A 19,781-nucleotide genomic window follows, 5' to 3' on the forward strand; every position below is an offset into this window, starting at 1 on the left:
AGGTGCAGTCTGACCACAGTAGAACTGCAGTTCAGCGCAGCAAAAGCGCAGTAGAACTATAGCGTGGAGATTTCATTTTTTATTCAGTTTGAGAAAAATACACTGTAAATAAATCCTGTAAATAGAAGGTAGAGCATGAAAAAGGAAGGTGACCCAAGGAGTATAAAAGGGAGACCCTTTCTGCAACTTTTCGCCCCCCTTAGAGAAGTAAGAAAATAGAGTATTATTTTTCTCAAGCATTTCTGGTTGTCACTCCAGTGCGAAAAAGTGATATACAGTTAAGATTGCCACTGTAGTAAAAGGCAGCAATAAAGGAGAGAAATATTAAGTAGATATTTCAACAGGAGAGCTGGTTAACACTCCAGATTTCAAAGTGTAAACACAAAACAGTTATCTTGCTACTGTTAAAACAAGCAATAAAATAAGACAAAAATAAAACAAACCCAAGGGACACTCCAGACACAATCCAAATTCATTAACTGAATAGAATCTTTGAAACTTCACCAAGTAGAAGATTAAATTCAAGTTTAAATCCAAATTAACACAACACTACACAGAATTACACCTAGACAAATTAAGAAATTTCAATAAAGAAACAGCTCTGCAGGGCTCAGTTTATCTGTAAGTCAATTCCCAGGAACTTAAAACTAACCCATAAAAATAGAATTAGCCAAAACACTCGGATTGGTACTATATTTACAATAAATAACACTAGTACACTTCCCCATCCTAACTAAAGAACCAGGGAACAGCTTGGTGGTGGTCTCGTTTGAACCTCCCAACTGACCTTCCTTCGTTCTCTCCTTCAATGGGGTAGTGTGGTACGGCACATGTGGTGCGGGGTCAGGCGGGTGTGCCCTGACATCACCCCCCCTTAAGCCGCTGAAGTGGCTGGGCGGTTCTCCTTCTCTCTCCCCGGGGTGTGGGGGTGCGTTTGGTGGAATTCCTCAACTAGTTTGGAGGCGTGGGTCACTGGTTTTCTGAATGTGGCCAGCCTGTATACTTTACCAGGTACCGGAGTTTTCGGTGTAGCCACTTAGAGTCCAGGATTTTCTTGACCTCATACTCCTCTTCTCCATCTACAAGGTCTGGGCCAGGGCGGGGTTCGGTGGGGCATTCCGCGATTTCGTTGGGGCGGTGCGGTCTGATGTTCGTCACGGATACAACTGGGTGGATCCCTCTTTGTCGGGCGGTGAGCCAGAGTTTGACAGCGGCAGGGGAGACGACTTTAATGATCGTGAAGGGGCCAGTCAATTTATGGTCTAGCTTCTTGGTTGGGCGGTCAGTTGTGTAGTTCTGGCTGCTGAGCCAGACCCAGTCACCTTCTTGGTACGTAGGGGCTGCCTCGCGGTTCCGGTCATAGTAGTGGGCCATCTCATCCGCTGTGTGCTCTAGCGCCGCTTTCGCCTCTTCTTGCATCTTCATCATCCTCGATGAGAAGGCATCAGTGTCAGGGGATGACTCCCGGGTCCCCATGACCCTCCCCTATGGTCCACAGCCTCTGGTCTGGCCAGCCCTATCCAGGGCACAATCTACTGTGGGTAAGGAGATGAGAAGGAAGCTAACTTCTCATCTTCCCACAGTGGCCACCATATCAGGAAAACTTCCGGGGATACCCGGAAGTCACATGAAGGCAGGATCCCGGACCATGCGGCGCACGGAGCATGCAGCGCGGGAATGCGTGCGGGAAGTGTAGCGGGTCTGGATGCGGGTCCGGGTCCGGGCTAGTCAGGGTGTGTGCCCTGACAGTCAGCGGCTTCTACCTTGGATGTGCGTTGTAGGCAGGATAATCGCCCACGTGCAGAGCCGGCTCGGATACCCGATTTCACGACTATAAAACCACTTCCATTCACACAACAACCCGATACAAATTCGACATCTAAAAATAGTCCTAATTCGTACGATTCTAACGATACCAAGAACGTCCCAATCGGTGGAGATTTGACGGAGTTCCGTGTTGGAGAAGTTAGGCACAGCAGGTCACGGGCATGTGCGGGCGTGGGAATCTCAAGCAGCAACCCAGAATTCCAGCCTCACTCGTTCCCACGGCATCTAATAAATTGGTAAAAATGCTTATCGGCTGCGTAATAGTTCTATTCAGCTACATTTCCAATTTCGGCTCTTAATTCCGTAAATCCGTTGAGAAATCGCTTATTTTCTTATATTTTCATATTTTGCCATCATTTCAGTTATTGATCAATATTCTTTTATTGATACTGTTACCCTTTTTTTATTATTTCGCCTAATAAGGTATGCAGGTGCCATATGGTACCAATATTTCTCATCAATTATTCTAAAAATAATTGTTCCTTATATCCTGTACATACCGGATTTTGGAAAAGAAGTTCTCCCCTCCCCCAAAATTCTCTAAGGTGCTAGGATGTGCTAGAGAGGGTGTGAGTGTGTGGAATTCCAACAGTAGGAATAAGGGCAGTGATCTAGCTCACAACGAGTGAGTAGTGGACACTGAGCCCGGACCTTGCGGAATCCCGGAGAACCCACACGGAGTTAAGGATCGAGAACGTAGCGAGTTTAGTGGAGAAAGTAGAGTTTAGGGAGAGTTGTCCCCCACGAGCTGTGTCGGCATAGAGAGCCGCGAGCCCTCTTTCAGCGTGTGGGTTCTGTCCCCATCCTGGGGTGTTGGCCAGTGTCGAGCTCAAAGGGGGTGCGGCAGGTGGAGGAGTGGACGTGGTTGTTATAGGCGAACTCCGCTAGTGGGAGCCAGTCTGCCCAATCATCTTGGCGGTGGTTGACAAATACCTGGAGGTAGGCTTCTACCTGTTGGTTTACTCTCTCCGTCTGCCCATCTGTCTGGGGGTGGTAGGGCGTCGAGGGGGTGAGCTTGATGCCAAGGAGGTCCACGAGTTCCTTTGAGAATCGTGAGATGAAGGCGCTCCCTCTGTCACTGAGGATTTCCTCAGGGAGGCTGTGGTGCTTCCAGACATGTTCAAGGAAAAGCCGCGCAATCCCCACTGAGTCCACCGTTGTCACTGTTGGGATTGCATGGATGCGTTTGGATAGGCGATCCACTACGACCAGGACTGCGTTGTAGCCCTTCAACTTGGGGAGCTCTCCGATCATGTCTACCGAAATCACCTGCCAGCAGCGGGCAGGGATCTTGTTCGGAATGAGCTTCCCCACTTTGCAGGAGGGGAAGGATTTGACATGGTTGCAGGTGTCGCACCCGCAGACATACTGCCCGACATACTCCGCCATCCGTGGCCACCAGTAGTTGCAGGAGATGAGTTCCAGGGTTTTCCACCATCCTGGGTGTCCTGTCACCCACATGTCGTGGTGTAGCCGCACTAGGTCGTGGCGGAGCTGTAGGTCTTTCGGGACATATATCTTCCCTCTGTACAGAATCAGCTCTCCTTGCTTCTCCCACTCATCCGACCTCAGCATGCCCTCTCCCAGTTCCCGCATCACCTTCACCACCTTTTCATCCAGGTCCTTTGCCCTGCTAATCCTCTCAAGGATAGTCATCTCCTCACCCTCCACCAAGACCGCCTCCGCTGCACGGGCTTCAAACCAAGCAGGTTGGAGGAGGGTCAGCCCATCATTGTGGTCCTTGCCTTTCGGGTGGTCTGCATGGCGAGAGAGCGTGTCCGGCTTTCCCATGAGTCTCCCAGGGCGGTGGATGAGGGTGAAGTGGAATTGGGAGAGGAAAAGGGACCACCATGCTTGGCATCGGTTCAGCCATTGCGCGGTGCAGAAATATCCTAAGTTGCGGTGGTCAGTGTAGACCTCGACTTTCTCCTCTGCTCCTTGTAGGAAATGCCACCACTCCTCGAGGGTGCGCACTATTGCGAGCATCTCCTTGTCGTACACTTCATAGTTACGCTCCACATCCATGAAACCCTTGGACATGAAGGCTACGGGGTGGAACTCTCCATCCATCTGGAGCTGGGATAGTACTGCTCCAGTGGCAAAGTTGGAGGCATCGCACTCGAGTTTGAAACAACCTGTATCGGCAGGGAAGGCAAGGACTGGGGCGGAGGTGACGGCATCTTTAAGGGTGCAGAAAGCGTGGTCCTCATCTGGTCCCCAGGCCCATGCCTTGGTTTTGCGAGTCAGCGTGTGGAGGGGGCGGGCGGTCTCAGAGAAGTCTTTAATAAACCAATGGTAAAAGTTGACAAACCCCAAGAAGGACTGTACTTCTTTGACCTTGGTTGGGGTTGGCCAGTCGAGAACTCCGCAGACTTTCACAGGATCCATCGCGATGCTTCCCTCAGAGATGATGAGGCCGAGGTACTCAATCTGTTTCCGCTCAAACTTACACTTCTCCGGTTTTAAGAAGAGTCTCCACTTCCGCAGCGTCTCCAGGACTTCTCGGACGACCCTCCGGTGCTCCTCCAGGGTGGCAGTGAAGATCAAAATGTTGTCCATGTAGCAGATGACAACCTCCCAGTCGATGAAGTCCCAGAGGATGTCGTTCATCATTGTTTGGAAGGTCGCTGGGGAGTTACACAGGCCAAAGAACATGACGGTGGGCTCGAATAGCCCACAGTTGGTCGAAAACGCCGCCTTCCACTTGTCACCATCCTTGATGCAGACATTGTTAAATCCCCAGCACAGATCTAGTGCCGAGAAGTATTTGGTGTTTCGGAGGCGTGCGAGGACGTCCGAAATGAGAGGGAGGGGGTACGAGTTTTTGACCGTGATCTCGTTGAGCTTCCGGTAATCCTGGACTAGGCACAACGTTCCATTCTTCTTCTTGACAAAGAAGACTGGGGCTCCCATCGGGGATTTGGATGCCCATATGTGCCCGTTCTGCAGGTTCTCGTGCAGGAACTTGTCTAGTTCCTTCTGCTCTGGTCGCGACAGGGGGAAGGTTCTCCCTCTCGGGAGCTTGGCATCTGGCACCAGGTCTATTGCGTGGTCCCAGGGCTTCCATGGGGGCAGCTGGTCAAAGGCCTCTTTCGAGAATACGTCCCGGAAGTCCTGGTACTGCTCTGGGACCAGCGCTTTGAATGGCGCAGGCTCTGCTTCCGGTTTGCAGGCTTCCTGGGCCATCCGCTGAGACGGAGTTGTGGTCGCTCTCAGTTCGTGTCCCCACCCTGGAGGGATGATAGTGGCATAAATCCCGTCCCCTGGTTCCACTACGGGGTCCTGGTCGGCATGTCCTCACATCGACTGACAGGAGGATGGGCAGCGAGACATACTGACCTTTTGCCGTGTCCAGTCTACCTCTGGGTTGTGGTGCAGCAACCACGAATGGCCTATGATGAGGGACTGCCGCCCCAGGTTTGCGATGGCAAAGCAGGCCCGCTCCATGTGCCATCCGAATGTCAGAAGGGCCTCTAGCTCCTCAGTTATGGCCCCATTCTCGTTTGGGGTCCCATCAACGTTGCGGACAGGGATGGGTTGGGGGAGCAGGGTTGTCTTGAGCCCGTGCTTTCTGACGAACTTGGGGCTCACGAAGTTCCCGGTGGCTCCTGAGTCTAAGAGGGCTGATACAGAGACAGTAGTGAGGGAGGTCAAGGTGGTTAGCTTTACGGCTAGGTTGAGGGATCTGGGGGGTTGCTTTGACAGCACATAGATGGCGGGTGGCGGGACTGCTACCTCCAGCACCGTGCTTGGTATCACTTTGTTCGAGGATGCGGTTTTCCTCTTTTTCTTGGCGATGACTTGGTGGAATTTAGACGTTGGCACCGACTTAGGTGCCTCATGGTATCTACACGAGTTGGTACTATCGCCTGCAGGCAGCTGGGACGCGTCCCTCACCGGTCACCTTCCTGGAAATCCTCTTGGGCATCTGCTTCCTGCCCTTCTCCCTCTGCCTCTGGTCTGTCTACCAGCTGTCTCCTCAGCCCCTCCATGAGCGCTCTGAGATCTTGGGGGTGCATCCGTCTGGCTCGGCGGGTTTTTGGTTGTGGGCAATCCCACGCAATGTGCCCTGGTGTGTTGCAATTGTAACACAGCCCGTTTCGCCTCTGGTCGATCCTCGAGCGGTCAAGGTCCATGGGTTGTGGCCCTGCTCCTGCTGCGGGGTGCGGTGTGGGGGGCTGGGGTGTGGCGGCAGTGGGTAAGGGGCATGGCTGCGGGAGAGTGGCAGGGAGTGGGGGTCTCGGGGGCAAGAGTGGGGGCCTGGTGGGGGCTAAGCAGGGTTGTGTTGCCTGGAAACGCTGCCACTGGTTGTCAAGGAGGCTGGCCTCGCGTTTCCACTCGGCCCAGGTGGTTGGCATGGGGCGGAGGCAGTAAATGCTTTTGCAGAGCTGGGAGTTGATTGCCTGTTCAAAGCGATCCACTAGCCCCACATCCCCTAGCTGCAAGGTGGGTCCAAGGATCTCAAACTCCTGGATGATCTTATCCACGGAGTCACTGCCCTGCTGCAGAGTGGCCAGCTTCTGTCTGGCTGTGGCCTTGCGGTTCGGGTCTTGGGACATGGTGTCGAGTTCCATGTTGAACTCATCCATGGTGAGTCGGGGGAGCCCGTCGTCAGTAGTGCGATGGTGCACTGCATCGCCCACACCCCTGCAGTCCCTCCCTTCATATAGGACAGGACAAAGAGGATCTGGGAGAGGGGGTTGGGGAATTCCGCTGCTCGGACATGGAAGTATATGCCGCATTCGGCCTTGAAGCGGTCAAGGTCTTTGGCTGCTCCAGAGAAGGCAGTGGGGGGGGGGGGCGACTTTAGGCGGTTTGGGTCTAGGGGCGGGTGCAGGTGTTGGTGCGGGGACCAGTGCCGGTGCAGGCATGGCTGGGGGTTGGTTCTGAGCTTGGCTCTCTACGATGGCCTGGAGCTTGTGGAATCGGGACAGCAGTTCATCGTACTGCTCTTCAGTTACCATAGCAGGGGAGGCGGGGGAGATGAGGTTGAAGCCTTCTTCTGCTGTCAGGGACAGCTCCCAAAGCGGCAAGGTCCCTGTGCGTGGGACTTGGTGGGACGGATAGCAGCTGTGCGTAGTGGCAATCCCATCATGGGGTGAGCGTCCCTGACCACTTAGGCTGAAGTGGGAAGTTGAGAAGAAGGCTGCTTCTTCTGTTCCCACCCCAGGCACTATTATATACATGTGGCTAGGGTCATGTGGAGGAAGCCACATCATCTCCGCACACAGCTGCACCTCCCTGGGTGTCTCTGCAGGAGATCCCGGAGGTGGCCGCTCAGTAGGCAGGAGTGTGCACGGTGCATGTGGCGATCAGGGGGGTGGGGTTAGGTATGTAGTAGCACATGGAGAAAGGGAAATCGACCATAGAATAGAAATAGAAATAGAGATAGAGAGAAGGGGGAAAATGGGGGAGGAGAGACAGGGAGTGATAACGGGGTAGTGCGGTACAGCACATGTGGTGCGGGGTCAGGTGGGTGTGCCCTGACAAGAGAAAGATGGACCAGAGAAGTGTTGTTTGGAAGGAGATCCACCCTCTGCACAGTTACTGACAAGGGGAACTGGATCTCTAAGCACTATAATCTCCTCCACACATGCAGAGTATGTCGCTCTCTTCTCAGTGCCTATCAAGTGACATGCAAGTGTGAATGAAATTTGGACAGAGGCCCCTGTAGAGCCATTCCATACTCTGTGGGCAGAATAACACCTGGGATTCCTTCACACTATGCACGCAAGGGGTTTGTTTGCCATCTTTCTTCCTTGAACAGGTCATTTCGAATGGGAATGTTCTCTGGTGACACTGGCCAGTGTTGCAAGCCGAATTCAGGTCCCAAAAAGTCATCACCTAAGGTTGAAAATCGTCAGCCAATACCACGAAATGTAGATAAAGGATTAAGGGGACAAACCTGGTTCATCATTGCTACTATCCAGATCTGGCAATGCTGTGTGGCACTTAATGAGTCCTCAGTCTTCCCAAAGAAGTTTCTCACCTTTGGCCTTGTTTTCTGGCATGCTGGGTTCTGTTGGTGATGTGCTAAGCTCTGTTGGCAACGTGCTGGTCTCTGCTGTTAACACACTTGGCCCAGCCCTAGGGGAGTCCACTGGGGATTCTGTTGTTTCGTTGCAAGGGTCCTGAGATCTCTCTACTATTATTCTTGAGTCATGGTGTATGGGAGGCAGCATCACATAGTGCTTACTTTCATTAGCCAATCTAAGTGCGATGGGGTGATCCCCAGGTGTTACAGGAATGGGTTCTGGGGAACCCAACCTGAACCGTTCGGCTCACTAATGGAGGTGGCTGCATAGCCAGAGGAGGGAGAGCGGAATGGGATGAGTATTTGGAAGTACAACCTGTGGGTTGGCCAATGGTAACTTGGCACTCCTGGGAGCGTACCGGTAGCGAGTATGATGTGGGCTCCTTGAGGGAGCCACCTGGCTGTCTGCTAATGGGGACTTGGCGCTCCTGGGAGCGTACCGGTAGCGGGTGTGCTGGGAGTGGTTGGCTAGCGGTGACTTGGCACTCAATGGAGCGTACCGGTAGCATGGGATACTGGGACTCCCAAAGGGAGTCACCCAGTGGGTGGCTATCGGTGACTTGGCACTCATGGGAGCGTACCGGTAGTGGGAGTTGTTGGGGAAAGTGGGCTGGTGGACCAGTGCACGGTAGTGGGTGACCGTGGGAAGTGGGGCCCATGGGTGTGTGGCCAGGCATCCTGGAGCTGCCTGGACCATATCCCTCTCCTAAGGAGGTGGGATAGGCTACAGTTCCTGATAGGGAACTTCTGGTTGGAGGGGAGTGACTGCTCAACCACCCGGTGGACTGGTGGGAGCGGGCAGCAGGAGGTTGGGCGTGGGAATGCCCTCCTCATTGTGGTTTTGTCATGGAGAGGATGAATAGGGAGGTGGACATGGTTCTGAGGTTACAGGTTGAGTTTACAGTGGTGGCACAATGGTGAGGATGTTACAATTGCGGTACAAGGTTTGTGGGTTATGTATTCGATAATGAGAAAACATCTCGGCATTTGCCATACATGTCATATGATTTGTGTCTATCTAATACAAAGGTTGTAATGGCCAAGGGAAGTCCCTTGGAAATCAACAAATCCCCCAGCCAGCACCAAAACCCAGTGGGAAAGCTTGGCATGGGGTTTGGCAAAGAACAAAGTGAAGGGAAGGAATTGTCTTACCTGTGTGCATGGTCCATAGGAATCTCCATTTCCATAACACCAGGAGTAAACTGGTATTGGATTTTCGATGTTGCTGTCATGAAGTCAATTGACAAGTCACAGCCGGGAATTTCCACATACCCTCATCCGCTGATTTCTGAGGTGTTGTTGGCAATGGAATTGTATCCCAACAAGACTGTAGCATAGTTTGTCAGTAGAGTGCAACAAGCTGACCAAATTCAAAACTTACTTCGAACATTCTGTGAATAATCTTAATCTGAGGGCCAGTTAAACTCTGATCGCTGATAAGGGAGTATTCCAGTGTGTGGGGAGCAGTCATTAAGCCCTCGAAGCCTTTGAGGTTTTTGACGTAATTTGGGAAATCACTGTAACCAAGTAAGTCCTTGTCCTGGACTCTCTCAAGGTGAGCCCAGGCATTCGTCCTTGCCATAGCTTCTTGAAGCGATATGTTGTTGAAATAATTCAGCACAGTAGAGGTGCGAAAACCCCCATCAGGAAGTAGTTTGAATGGGAATCGGGATATTGTGAAAATTCCATGGAGAACCACAGGTGGGGGTTTCAGCACATCTTTCTTAGTACCTTGAAGGCAGAGGACATAGCAACGTCAGGCCTTTGCAAAAACCCAGACAACCTTAGATGCAATATTGACATCACCAAGATATAGACCAGTGAGGTGCTGCCGCAGCTTGTCATTGCTCGGAAGAGATGACATCAATCGGGGGAAGCAAAAGTGGTTGTCAGGAAAGGTATAGAGGGGGTAGGCTGGGTAAGTAAAGGCAGGTTAAGTTAGTTGACATTATAAACGCTCTTGTGTGCATGCTTACATAACAATATGTGCACATATCTGAAAAGCACCTGTCAGCGGAAATATTGTGAATATATGCTTATTGGGAAGTGATAATAAATGAAGGTTGAGGTGAATCAGCTGAGACAGGTGGTGAGCAAGCGAAGCCGACCTTGGATGAATATTTGACAGGAGGTGAGTGAGCGAAGCAAAGATGTAGCTGCCTTGGAATCACCAAGTCATTGGCGTTGACATTGGAGAAATACCTGCACCTTCCATCTCGCTAGCATCAATGACAGTTTCCATCAGAAACCAATAGTCAGAATATGCCCATCAATACAATGTGAAATGAATGTACTATTAAGTAATCAGCCAATCCATAAAGCTATCGAAGCTTGGAAGGGGGCTAGCTTTGAAAAGTGTCCGAGAGAACCAGTTGAGTTACGATTGGTGTGCAAGTCTAGAAAGTTCCACAGACATCATTCTTTCTGGTTCCATTTCCGGCACTCCAATATGGGAAGCATTTCCCTGTCAATAAATCGATTAGTAAAGACAACGGACCTGGCATCCATACTCACTGTCAACATGCGGTGCTGGTAGCCAGAGCCAATGAATGTCTTGTGGATCCAGAGTGCGAATGAGGCGTGCTCATACTTAGTTACCATCATCAGTGTATTGGCACCAAGCGCCAAAGACAGACAAGCTGTAGGATGTTGGAGGATGACTGGCTTTCACCATTGATGATGGCCGAAGTCCTTGCAATTTGCAAAGAACATTCCCACCCAGTTTCAAATGTTGCTTGCAGAAACTGGGAAAAGTTAGTATGTTTGATCCAATCCCTTCCTCCTGATGCACGACTTGTTTTTGAGCAATATCATGAATGCAAGAAGAGCGCACCTGTCAGGGCACGGCCTAACCAGCCACCCTGACTCCCTATGCCAGAAGGGAGTTGCTGTAAGACGATCTGGAGTGATCTGAAGAATGCAGGTAATCTCGCTTAGCTCTCGCTTAGCTCCCGCTTCCTTTCTTCTGTCCACATGTCACCCCCTTCCCACGCCTTGCTTACGATTATCCGAATGAATACTTATCTTTTCATGTCATCATTCTATCGGCTATCTCTTATCTCATTGTAGCCATGCTCTAGTGGGTAGCGGTACCTGTGTATATAACTTCTATCGTTGCTGAGGGTGGCGCCTCAGCGTTAACAACGACTAGGATTCTCAGGAACACCCTCTTTGTCGTGAACTGACACGCAGTCCCTGACAGCACCTCCCCGAATTAAGAGAAGATATGGCTCACCAGAACCATCACCAACCCCGAAGAACTCCATGTCATACAACATTGAAGAGGATACACTCATGGAAGGGGAAGATGACCGCCCACCGACTCTTGTTGGGGAGAGTCACAATGCTGCTTCTAGTCAGTTCTTGTATGTGCCATCAGAGAAAGAACTCCACGATTGCCAGGCTGCGTTCTTAGAAGCAATCACCCCTGTGGCAGTCCGAGAGGTTGTTTGTGCTGTCTGTGCACGGCTACGATGGGAACATGAATGTACAGAAGTTGATGTCGACAAAATACCCAATTCAGCACATCTGCGGGTTGCAAATCAGGATCAACACCCAGCTCAAGTCCTTATTGCTGGCCTGCTGCTGGAGCAGAGTGGCATAACTGAGTTTGCAGGGAGACAGCAAGCAAAGTTGTGTCGGGGATGTCTTCATGATCTACAGCGAAATCAGATCCCTCGGTTTTCCTTATCAAACAAAATGTGGATAGGAAACATACCCAACATACTCTCTCGTCTCACAATGCCAGAGCAGCTCCTAATATCCCCCATTTATCCACGCTGCTTCATCTTCAAAATGTACCCAAAGGGTGGACGCCGAGACGATGTCACTCGCTTACAATCAGGCTTGCATGGCAACGTAACAAGCTTTCCTATGAATACAGCAGATATCCTCAGTATGCTGGAAGGGAAAAAATTGCCCCGTCCCATGTGCATACTTGCTTCTATCATATCCATAACATATGTGGGTGTTGGCAACTTGCCAGAGCATTGGCTCAAGACCACATTTCACATTCGACAAAGGGTAGTATTAGAGGCCCTTCAATGGTTGATGGAGCACAACAAGTGCTTCTCGGAGTATGAGATAGATGAGGACATTATGAAGTCGCTGCCGGAAGATGATGTGCCTCTGGAGATAATGGCTGCTGTTCACCAGGAGACAGATTCTAATGTCCTGCTGAAGGAGCAGGATTCTTATGTGCCTGGTGATGGTGAGTTGTCATATCTATCAAACTGCTCTGAGTACTCACCCCTCTGCACCAACCAGCTACCAATGAGAATGGCTATAGCGAGGAAGGAGTAAATGCCCGGAATGCTGGTATGATTTTTAGTCCAAGTTGATTTCTCGGTGATAATTTTTACTCATCTCTGAATTAGACAAAGGCGATGTCATTCCCCTGCAGTACCTAGGCAGTACTCAGACTAAACTTACTGCAGCACCCACATCTGACCTCTTAGTGGGGGGATTAGCCAACCTATCCAAGGATGCTGACCAAGAACCCCCATATGCCGTTCAGCATGGATGGAAGTTGGTCAAGGACTTTGGAAAGCAGAGACCAAATGAAGAGCTTTCAGATCCTCATTATTACGTACCTCAGTTCAATTATTGGGCATTGGCATTTCCGATTTTCTGCCTCAAACATCACTCACGACGATTCTGCACTCACCAATCCTTTCTGTTTGTTGCATTCGGCATCGAGCAAAGATGCCAGGCATTAGCTTCTGCCAAAATTCAGATGAAGAGAAAGGATTTTGAGTTTGATACATCCATGCTGTCTCAAGTAACCATCCATGACTTGAAAGCAGCAAGTCATGAAGAGGCGCGTGGTATTCCGGTATCAAACCCCAGAGTGCAGCGTTTAATGAAACATATTCGAGTGACAGCGAGCCATGTAATGGGAATGGACTCATTCCACACAGCCATCCATAGCCAAGTCTGGAGCACAACATTGAAGTACGGACCTCCCTGTTAGAAACCACCTCCGCCTAATGCGGGCATTTAGTGTAATGGTAACACACTCTTGGTACCTATGCAGGGTTCTGCGGTTCGACTCCCAGAATGTCCATATTTTAGCATTAAGGTTCCCAAGACCACATGTACAAATTCCAACACTCCCAGCATCTGGCTCACTGTGAACCCAAGTGACATTCACAACCCAGTGGCACAAGTCTTCGTTGGGAAAGAGATCGATTTGCTAGCCCTAGATAAAGTCCTCAGCAATGCCATTGATCGTGAACGTGCAATTGCAAGCAATCCTTATGCTGCAGCGAAATTCTTCCAGTTCATCATTCAAACAATGCTGAGCACACTGCTCGGGATTCAAGTACGAGGTCACCACATTAGCCGCAAATGCGGCATATTCGGCTATGTCCAAGCATATATTGGCATTGTCGAGGCACAGAACCGTGGAACTTTGCATCTTCATATGATTATATGGCTCCAAAATGCACCTAGTGCAGACGAGCTTAAGGAGAGCTTCCGATCAGATGCTTTTCGGAATAGGGTGAAGGCCTACATAGATGCAAACATCCGGGCTCACCTGCCTGGCATGGACGAAGTGGGACTGAGGGCAATGGAATGCGAAAACGATGTCGGATTTTGTTGACCGCCTCACCCTGATGGCCCTGATTTCCATAATCAGGCAAAGGCACTGGAGAGGCGTTTGATGTGTTCCTGCCAGATCCACACCTGCAAAGCTAACTTATGTCTTCGGCAAGATTGGAACACTCGCGAGCTCAAATGCAAGCGAGGTGCACCCTTCCCCTTGTCTGACAATGCTGTTGTAGATGAGAATGGCAACTGGAAACCACAGCGCTCATATGGTTACGTGAACAACTACAATCCTCACCTTCTTGTCTTCCTTCGATGCAACCATGACATTAAGCTACTCACCAATGGGGAGGATACCAAGAATGTGTCTTGGTATATCACTAAATATGCGACTAAAGCTCAAGCAAAGTTAGCTAATGCATCTGCTCTGCTGGCTCAGAGACTTGCATACCACTTTGCAGAGGATGAGCATACTGTCACCATCCGTGACCGTAACCATAAACTCACCTTTCGTTGCATAAATATGCTCAACTGGGATATGGAGCAATCAGGACCACAAGTGATAGCGTACCTTATGGGTTGGGGAGATACATTTAAATCTCATCACTACATTCCACTATATTGGACATCATTTTCTCGGCTATTACTGCATCAATGGCCAGCACTACAGAAGATTTCACAGTAAGCAGAAATGGTAAACATTATTTGACTGTTCAGCATTGACTGACCTCCACATATTAGAAATCGAACGTGCAAGCAGGCTGAGGAAACGCTGGAGGCTACATTACAGTTAAACAACGACAGCGGCAGCAGTCACACAATTATTGATGCTGATGTGGATGAAGATGGCTCTGGGCATACCAGTCTGGATGTGCCCTTGGTTTCGGAAGTCATAGAGAGTGACAGCGATAACCTCACACTGGGACTTACCTCAGATGGGACCTTGGTCACAAGGTCACCGGTAGATGACTACGTTCTGAGAGGTGACGACTTGGAAGAGATGTCGCTTATTGAGTTTATCTCAGACACTTATGAGGGAGTTGCAAACAATGGGAAAGAAGTTGCAGACCAAGATCATAATGAAGCATTGGGTGATTTCCCTAAACATGCTGGAAGGCCCGCAAACTTGTGGAGTCAATACCATCCCAAACATCCCAAGCATGCCTCTCGCTTCCATGTTATCCGCACCAAGGATCACCACACCATCGCTAACATCGTCAGAAAGTGGCTTCCTCGTTCAGATGATCCCGAAGATGGGGACCTACACAAGGCTTCAATTCTTTGCCTTCTCAAACCATGGTGGGAGATCAGGTCACTGAAGACACCTCAACAAACATGGAAAGATGCATATGACTCATTCCTACAGACAGGGGCCCGCAATAAAGTCGCCATCATTGCAAATGCTCAGTTCTATTACGATTGCAAGGACGCCACAGAACAAAGGCACACACCAAATGTGGCACTGAATGGTTTGATTGACGCGGATGATGAAATAGATGATGGCAACAAGGTGGATGAGGCTGACCAGGGCATCCGCACTGTTCTAAGTGAAGCCAATCTCGACGCGTTCATTAACAGCCAAGAACCTACACGAGAGCTTATTCATGGCTTACAGGCAATTGAATGTGCCAAGGCTGCTCGTGTTTTCAGGCCACAGTGTCAACTATGGGAAATCGATGCTGGCAATTCCGGAATAGGTGCCTACGATGACCAACAACAGTCTATATGGAGATCAGCAATAAAGAATGAACGACGAGGGGACACACCACTTGACTCATCCCCAGGAAGCTTGCTGGGCACAGTCAATATCATTCCTGTCATCGACAAGGCAATGAATTCTCAGGGGAGTATCCAAACCGTGTGCAGCAGCACATTGGCTGCAGCCACACAAGTGGAAGCAGTGCCAAACCTCCAGGCAGATCAAAGATGAGCATTTGATATCATATCTGCTCACATGGTAAATACGATGAAAGGACTTCATCAGCAGCAACTTTTGATGTTACTCTTGGGCAAGGGGGGCACTGGGAAGTCTGTTGTCATTAGAGCAGTCACTGCTCTGTTTGAGGCAAACAACTTGGGGAACTTACTGGCGAAAGCAGCATACACAGGAGTTGCAGCATGTCACATCGGAGGCAGGACGCTGCACAGCCTAGCTGGTATTCCGTTAGGCAAGAAAATGCCAACATCACAGCAAATTGGGGACCTAGCCAAAGAATGGCGAACCCGCCAATATCTCATCATTGATGAGTGCTCAATGATTTCACGGACATTCTTGGGGAAACTTTCATCAATTCTGTGCCTTATAATGACAGAGGTACACGGCATCAGGCAGGACGAACCTTTTGGAGGCTTGAATGTGATTCTCTGTGGGGATTTCCAGTTTCCCCCGGTCAGCGAGGGTACCACTGCACCACTATATTGGCCACCATCATCCTCGGATTCTCCAGAGGCAGCATTGGGAAGCAGCCTATTCGAAAAGTTTCAAACCATCGTTATTTTGAAAGAACAGATGAGGGTGTCAGACCCAGAGTGGATCCAACTGCTTCAGCATTGCCGCTATGGAACATGTGATCAGCAACACCTGTCGATGCTAAAGAACCTCGTTCTGTCATCCACTGGCAATTCCTTGCCAGATTTTGAGAATTCACTGTGGTGCAATGTCAGGCTTGTGACGCCTCGACATGGGGTACGAGAAGAATGGAATGCCATCGCACTAGAGGAACACTGTTGGAGAACATGCCAGCCACTGTTTTCGTGTGGGGCGGAGGACACTATCAAGAAGCGACCTCTGGACCTTGTCAGGGCACACCCGCCTGACCCCACACTGCATGCGCCGTACCGCACTACCCCGTTATCACTCCCCATCTCTCCTCCCCCATTTTCCCCCTTCTCTCTATCTCTATTTCTATTTCTATTCTACGGTCGATTTCCCTTTCTCCATGTACTACTACTGTCACAACTGACAAATCCTGGGGCTCCGTCAGCCGCGAATCAATGCCGACAGGCGATTCCACCGACCCAAACCCATCCTTACCAGCCCCAACCCGATGTCTGTTCTATTGACCATGCACCGCTTCTGCACCTTCCACAACCTCTGTCCATTTCTGGTTGTCCTTGACACCTCTGGTCAGGTCAACACTCCCCTCCATATCTTGCTGGCCATCATGCTGTCCTTTTGTGACAGCACTGACAGACCACCCTCTGTTGCGGACTCATCAGCACCATGCTGATTCCCACATCCCTTTGCGGACTTGTGTCAGCATTGCACCGACCCTGCATCCTGATTTGCGGACTTGTATCGGTGCCGTGCACTGACCTCCGCTTTTCCTCTGGCCATTTGTCACTTGGCAGCTTATCATTCATTCCTTGCCGAGTGCCATTTATTGTTTGCTTCCCTGCCAATATCGGCATTTGATCCCCTCTTTATTGGCACTAGGTTATTGATCTCATTCAGTTATTCATCAATAACCCTTGCCACTTATTGTTTATTGATCTGTTCCTCATTTCCAGTTCCCGGGCTCTTGTCCTTATTTAGTTTGACAATCCCCGCTTATCTCCGCACCGGACCATGCCGGACTGACCAGCCTTTCTATATTCCCTCTTGCCTATTTATATACCTTGTAAATACTTTTGGGGACCTCAGTCTGAAATCAACTAGAGTACCCCCCTGTCTGGTCTGAGTCTCTCCTTCTGCAAAGGGGGCTTCTGTCAGGGGACATAGCGTAAGCGGTTCTCTGTTACCCTATCGATATCGCGTAAGACTATATCACCGCATGTAGCCGCATCAGCCCTCATATATCGTAAATCCCTCACCTTCTCCTGATCCGACTCTGCCCCCTGATCCGAGTGTTCCTTCATCTCTATTCACTTCGTTTTCTATCAGATCATTGTTTAGTTCCTTTGATCCTATCTCTTCCGATTGATTGATGTCACTCGTGTATATAGCTCTATGTGCCGCTGAGGGTTGGAACCTCAGCTTTGTCTATGACTAGGTTTTCAGGCGATATTCGACTCGGACTGACGAGCGATCCCTGACAGCTTCCCCCCCTCTGAGTCTGTGCTCGCGGAGTCCGTTCTCCTCCTACAGGTCCACTCCGCCTGCAAGTCTTGTTTGAAGTCCACTGTAAGTGTCAGTTTGTAAATATGGGATCTCCCCCAAACATCAAGCTCAGGGCACAGCGCTCCACCTGAGTTGCTGAGGCCACGATCCCACTCTGCTAACCTTGAACAGCACTTCCGGATGCGCCGCATATTTCCGCCCGCATATCCGTGTGCGCACTCCAACAGACCTCTGCATCACCTCCGACCTCAACTCAGACAGAACCCAATCCATCTTCCATCCATCTTCTGACAGTCTGCCAGACTCTAACAATATCCCCAGTCTCTGACAGTACTTCTGACTCTGACAGCATTCCAGATCTCTGACAACTACATACCTAACCCTGCCCCCCTGATCGCTGCACGCACCACGCACACTCCCGCCTACTGAGCGGCCACCTCCGGGATCTCCCATGGAGACACCCAGGGAGGTGCGGCTGTGTGTGGAGATGATGTGGCTTCCTCCATGTGACCCTAGCCGCATGTATATAATAGTGCCTGGGGTGGGAACAGAAGAAGCAGCCTTCTTCTCAACTTCCCACTTCAGCCTAAGTGGTCAGGGACGCTCACCCCACGATGGGATCACCGCTACGCACAGCCGCTATCTGTCCCACTGTCAGGGGACGCCCGGTTATCTGGCCCCCCTTTACTCTAAGCGATATCAATGAGGTAATTGTTAGCCAAGATTGCGTGAGATAATTACGTAGTTAGAACACAGATATAACTCATTGCGCTATATTTGCTATCGCGTCACCCCTTACCCGATATTCCCTCATTTCCTGCATCTTCTATCTTCCTATTTGATGTCATGTTTCTATTAGTTACCATCTTCCCAATGTAACTGCGCTCTCGTGAGTTAGCAGAACTCATGTACATAAGGCTACTATTCCAGCTGGGCTAGCCCCCCAGCTTTGATATCGACTAGTTTCCTGGGGATACTCTTACACTGCGAATAGATGCGCGGACTCTGACACCCACCAAGTCCTGCGCACAGGGACCTCGCCGCTTTTGGAGCTGTCCCTGACATCTCTCCAGTCAAGTGCCGAAGGCAAGAGTAATGTGAGAAGGCATGTTCCCCTCTACCAACCCCCTTCATTAATCCTCTCTTTCATCTTAGATGATGCCTCCTAGTTCTGCCCAGAGAATGACAATCTTGGTGATTGCGTTCTTTTTTTTTTTCATTTCAGACCATCTTTGATTCAACTCACAATGCTCATTATGTCCGTTAACTACTATCAGTATACTGATTCAACTCAGTCTCATTATTCTTGTGTCTTGGACCACTATGAAGAAAATGTGAACTGAGCGGGAAGCACTCCGATAACTGACCTCATGATCAGCAATGTTCACATGACGTGCAAGCAAGGTCATGGTTGCGAAGCAACCTTTCTAGTCCAAATTCTTCTGAATTGTGACAGTGATAGACCATATCACATGAGCCTATTGTGCTGCAAGTGATCCCCTATAGAACGTCTGGGTCCATGCCAATTGAACTCCTAACTCCTGGCCGGTTGTGCCCATGAGAGGCCCTTTTCAGGTAGTGAATAGAAGACTTAGTCATATGATATGAACCTTTTCTATACTTAATGCAATCGGTAGTGGAGAAGTTGGTGATCAAGTGATCATGAGACCGGCTGTCAGGGCACACACCCTGACTAGCCCGGACCCGGACCCGGATCCGGACCCGCTTCCACCTGCTGCACTTCCCACATGCACGCACGCTCCATGCGCCACATGCTCCGGACCCAGTTTCTACCCCTTCATGTGACTTCCGGGTATCCCCGGAAGTTTTGCTGATATTGTGGCCACTGTGGGAAGATGAGAAGTTGGCTTCCTTCTCATCTCCTTACCCACAGTAGATTGTGCCCTGGATAGGGCTGGCCAGACCTGAGGCTGTGGGCCATAGGGGAGGGTCATGGGGACCCGGGAGTCATCCCCTGACACCGGCTCCTCAGCTTGTTGGCCCAACGCATAAACACATGCCTCTTGAGACTTTGGACATTCGGTAATCATGTGTCACGACCCGGCAATTCCCACGGTCAGGTGATCACTCCCCACACCGTCTCCCTCCCCTGCTTCGACCCCGTCAACCCTGCTGCCCGCCCAACGCCGCCTGAACAAGCCCGTCACCCTTCCCCATCACCACTACCTGTTTCCACAGCCCGTCACGGGCCTACGAGTCTTTCTTTATCACACTTGTTTTTCTTGATGGCTGAAAGGTTGCTTACTTATTTGGGGACGGTAACGTTCTGTTCCCCCATTCGCCTCAGGC

At 50.3% G+C, this 19,781-nt stretch overlaps 3 protein-coding genes and 1 non-coding gene across 4 annotated transcripts; 3 read left to right on the forward strand and 1 right to left on the reverse strand.

Moving 5' to 3' along the window:
* Window positions 1–9,009: 9,009 nt before the first annotated feature.
* On the reverse strand, window positions 9,010–9,725 carry EI90DRAFT_3117704 (uncharacterized protein; the record flags this gene model as incomplete). The annotated part of the gene is made up of 4 exons (XM_039063015.1): window positions 9,010–9,086; window positions 9,134–9,188; window positions 9,243–9,592; window positions 9,668–9,725. The coding sequence occupies 4 exons, from the start codon at window positions 9,723–9,725 to the stop codon at window positions 9,010–9,012; spliced, it is 540 nt and encodes a 179-aa protein (XP_038921521.1).
* Window positions 9,726–11,461: 1,736 nt separating this feature from the next.
* Window positions 11,462–11,998, forward strand: EI90DRAFT_2891970 (uncharacterized protein; the record flags this gene model as incomplete). Its single annotated transcript, XM_039053994.1, has 1 exon — window positions 11,462–11,998. A coding segment is annotated over one exon (537 nt), but the record flags the coding sequence as incomplete, so codon positions are not given.
* A 490-nt stretch (window positions 11,999–12,488) lies between these two features.
* Window positions 12,489–13,256, forward strand: EI90DRAFT_2894260 (uncharacterized protein; the record flags this gene model as incomplete). Its single annotated transcript, XM_039054008.1, has 2 exons — window positions 12,489–12,814; window positions 12,935–13,256. Coding segments are annotated over 2 exons (648 nt in total), but the record flags the coding sequence as incomplete, so codon positions are not given.
* Window positions 12,854–12,926, forward strand: EI90DRAFT_t53. The gene has a single exon. It is a non-coding gene; the product is annotated as a tRNA-Thr (tRNA).
* Window positions 13,257–19,781: the final 6,525 nt, after the last annotated feature.

The sequence above is a fragment of the Cantharellus anzutake genome (genome assembly GCF_015039405.1).
Source record: "Cantharellus anzutake strain C23 chromosome Unknown EI90scaffold_6, whole genome shotgun sequence".
Taxonomy (NCBI): Eukaryota; Fungi; Basidiomycota; class Agaricomycetes; order Cantharellales; family Hydnaceae; genus Cantharellus; species Cantharellus anzutake.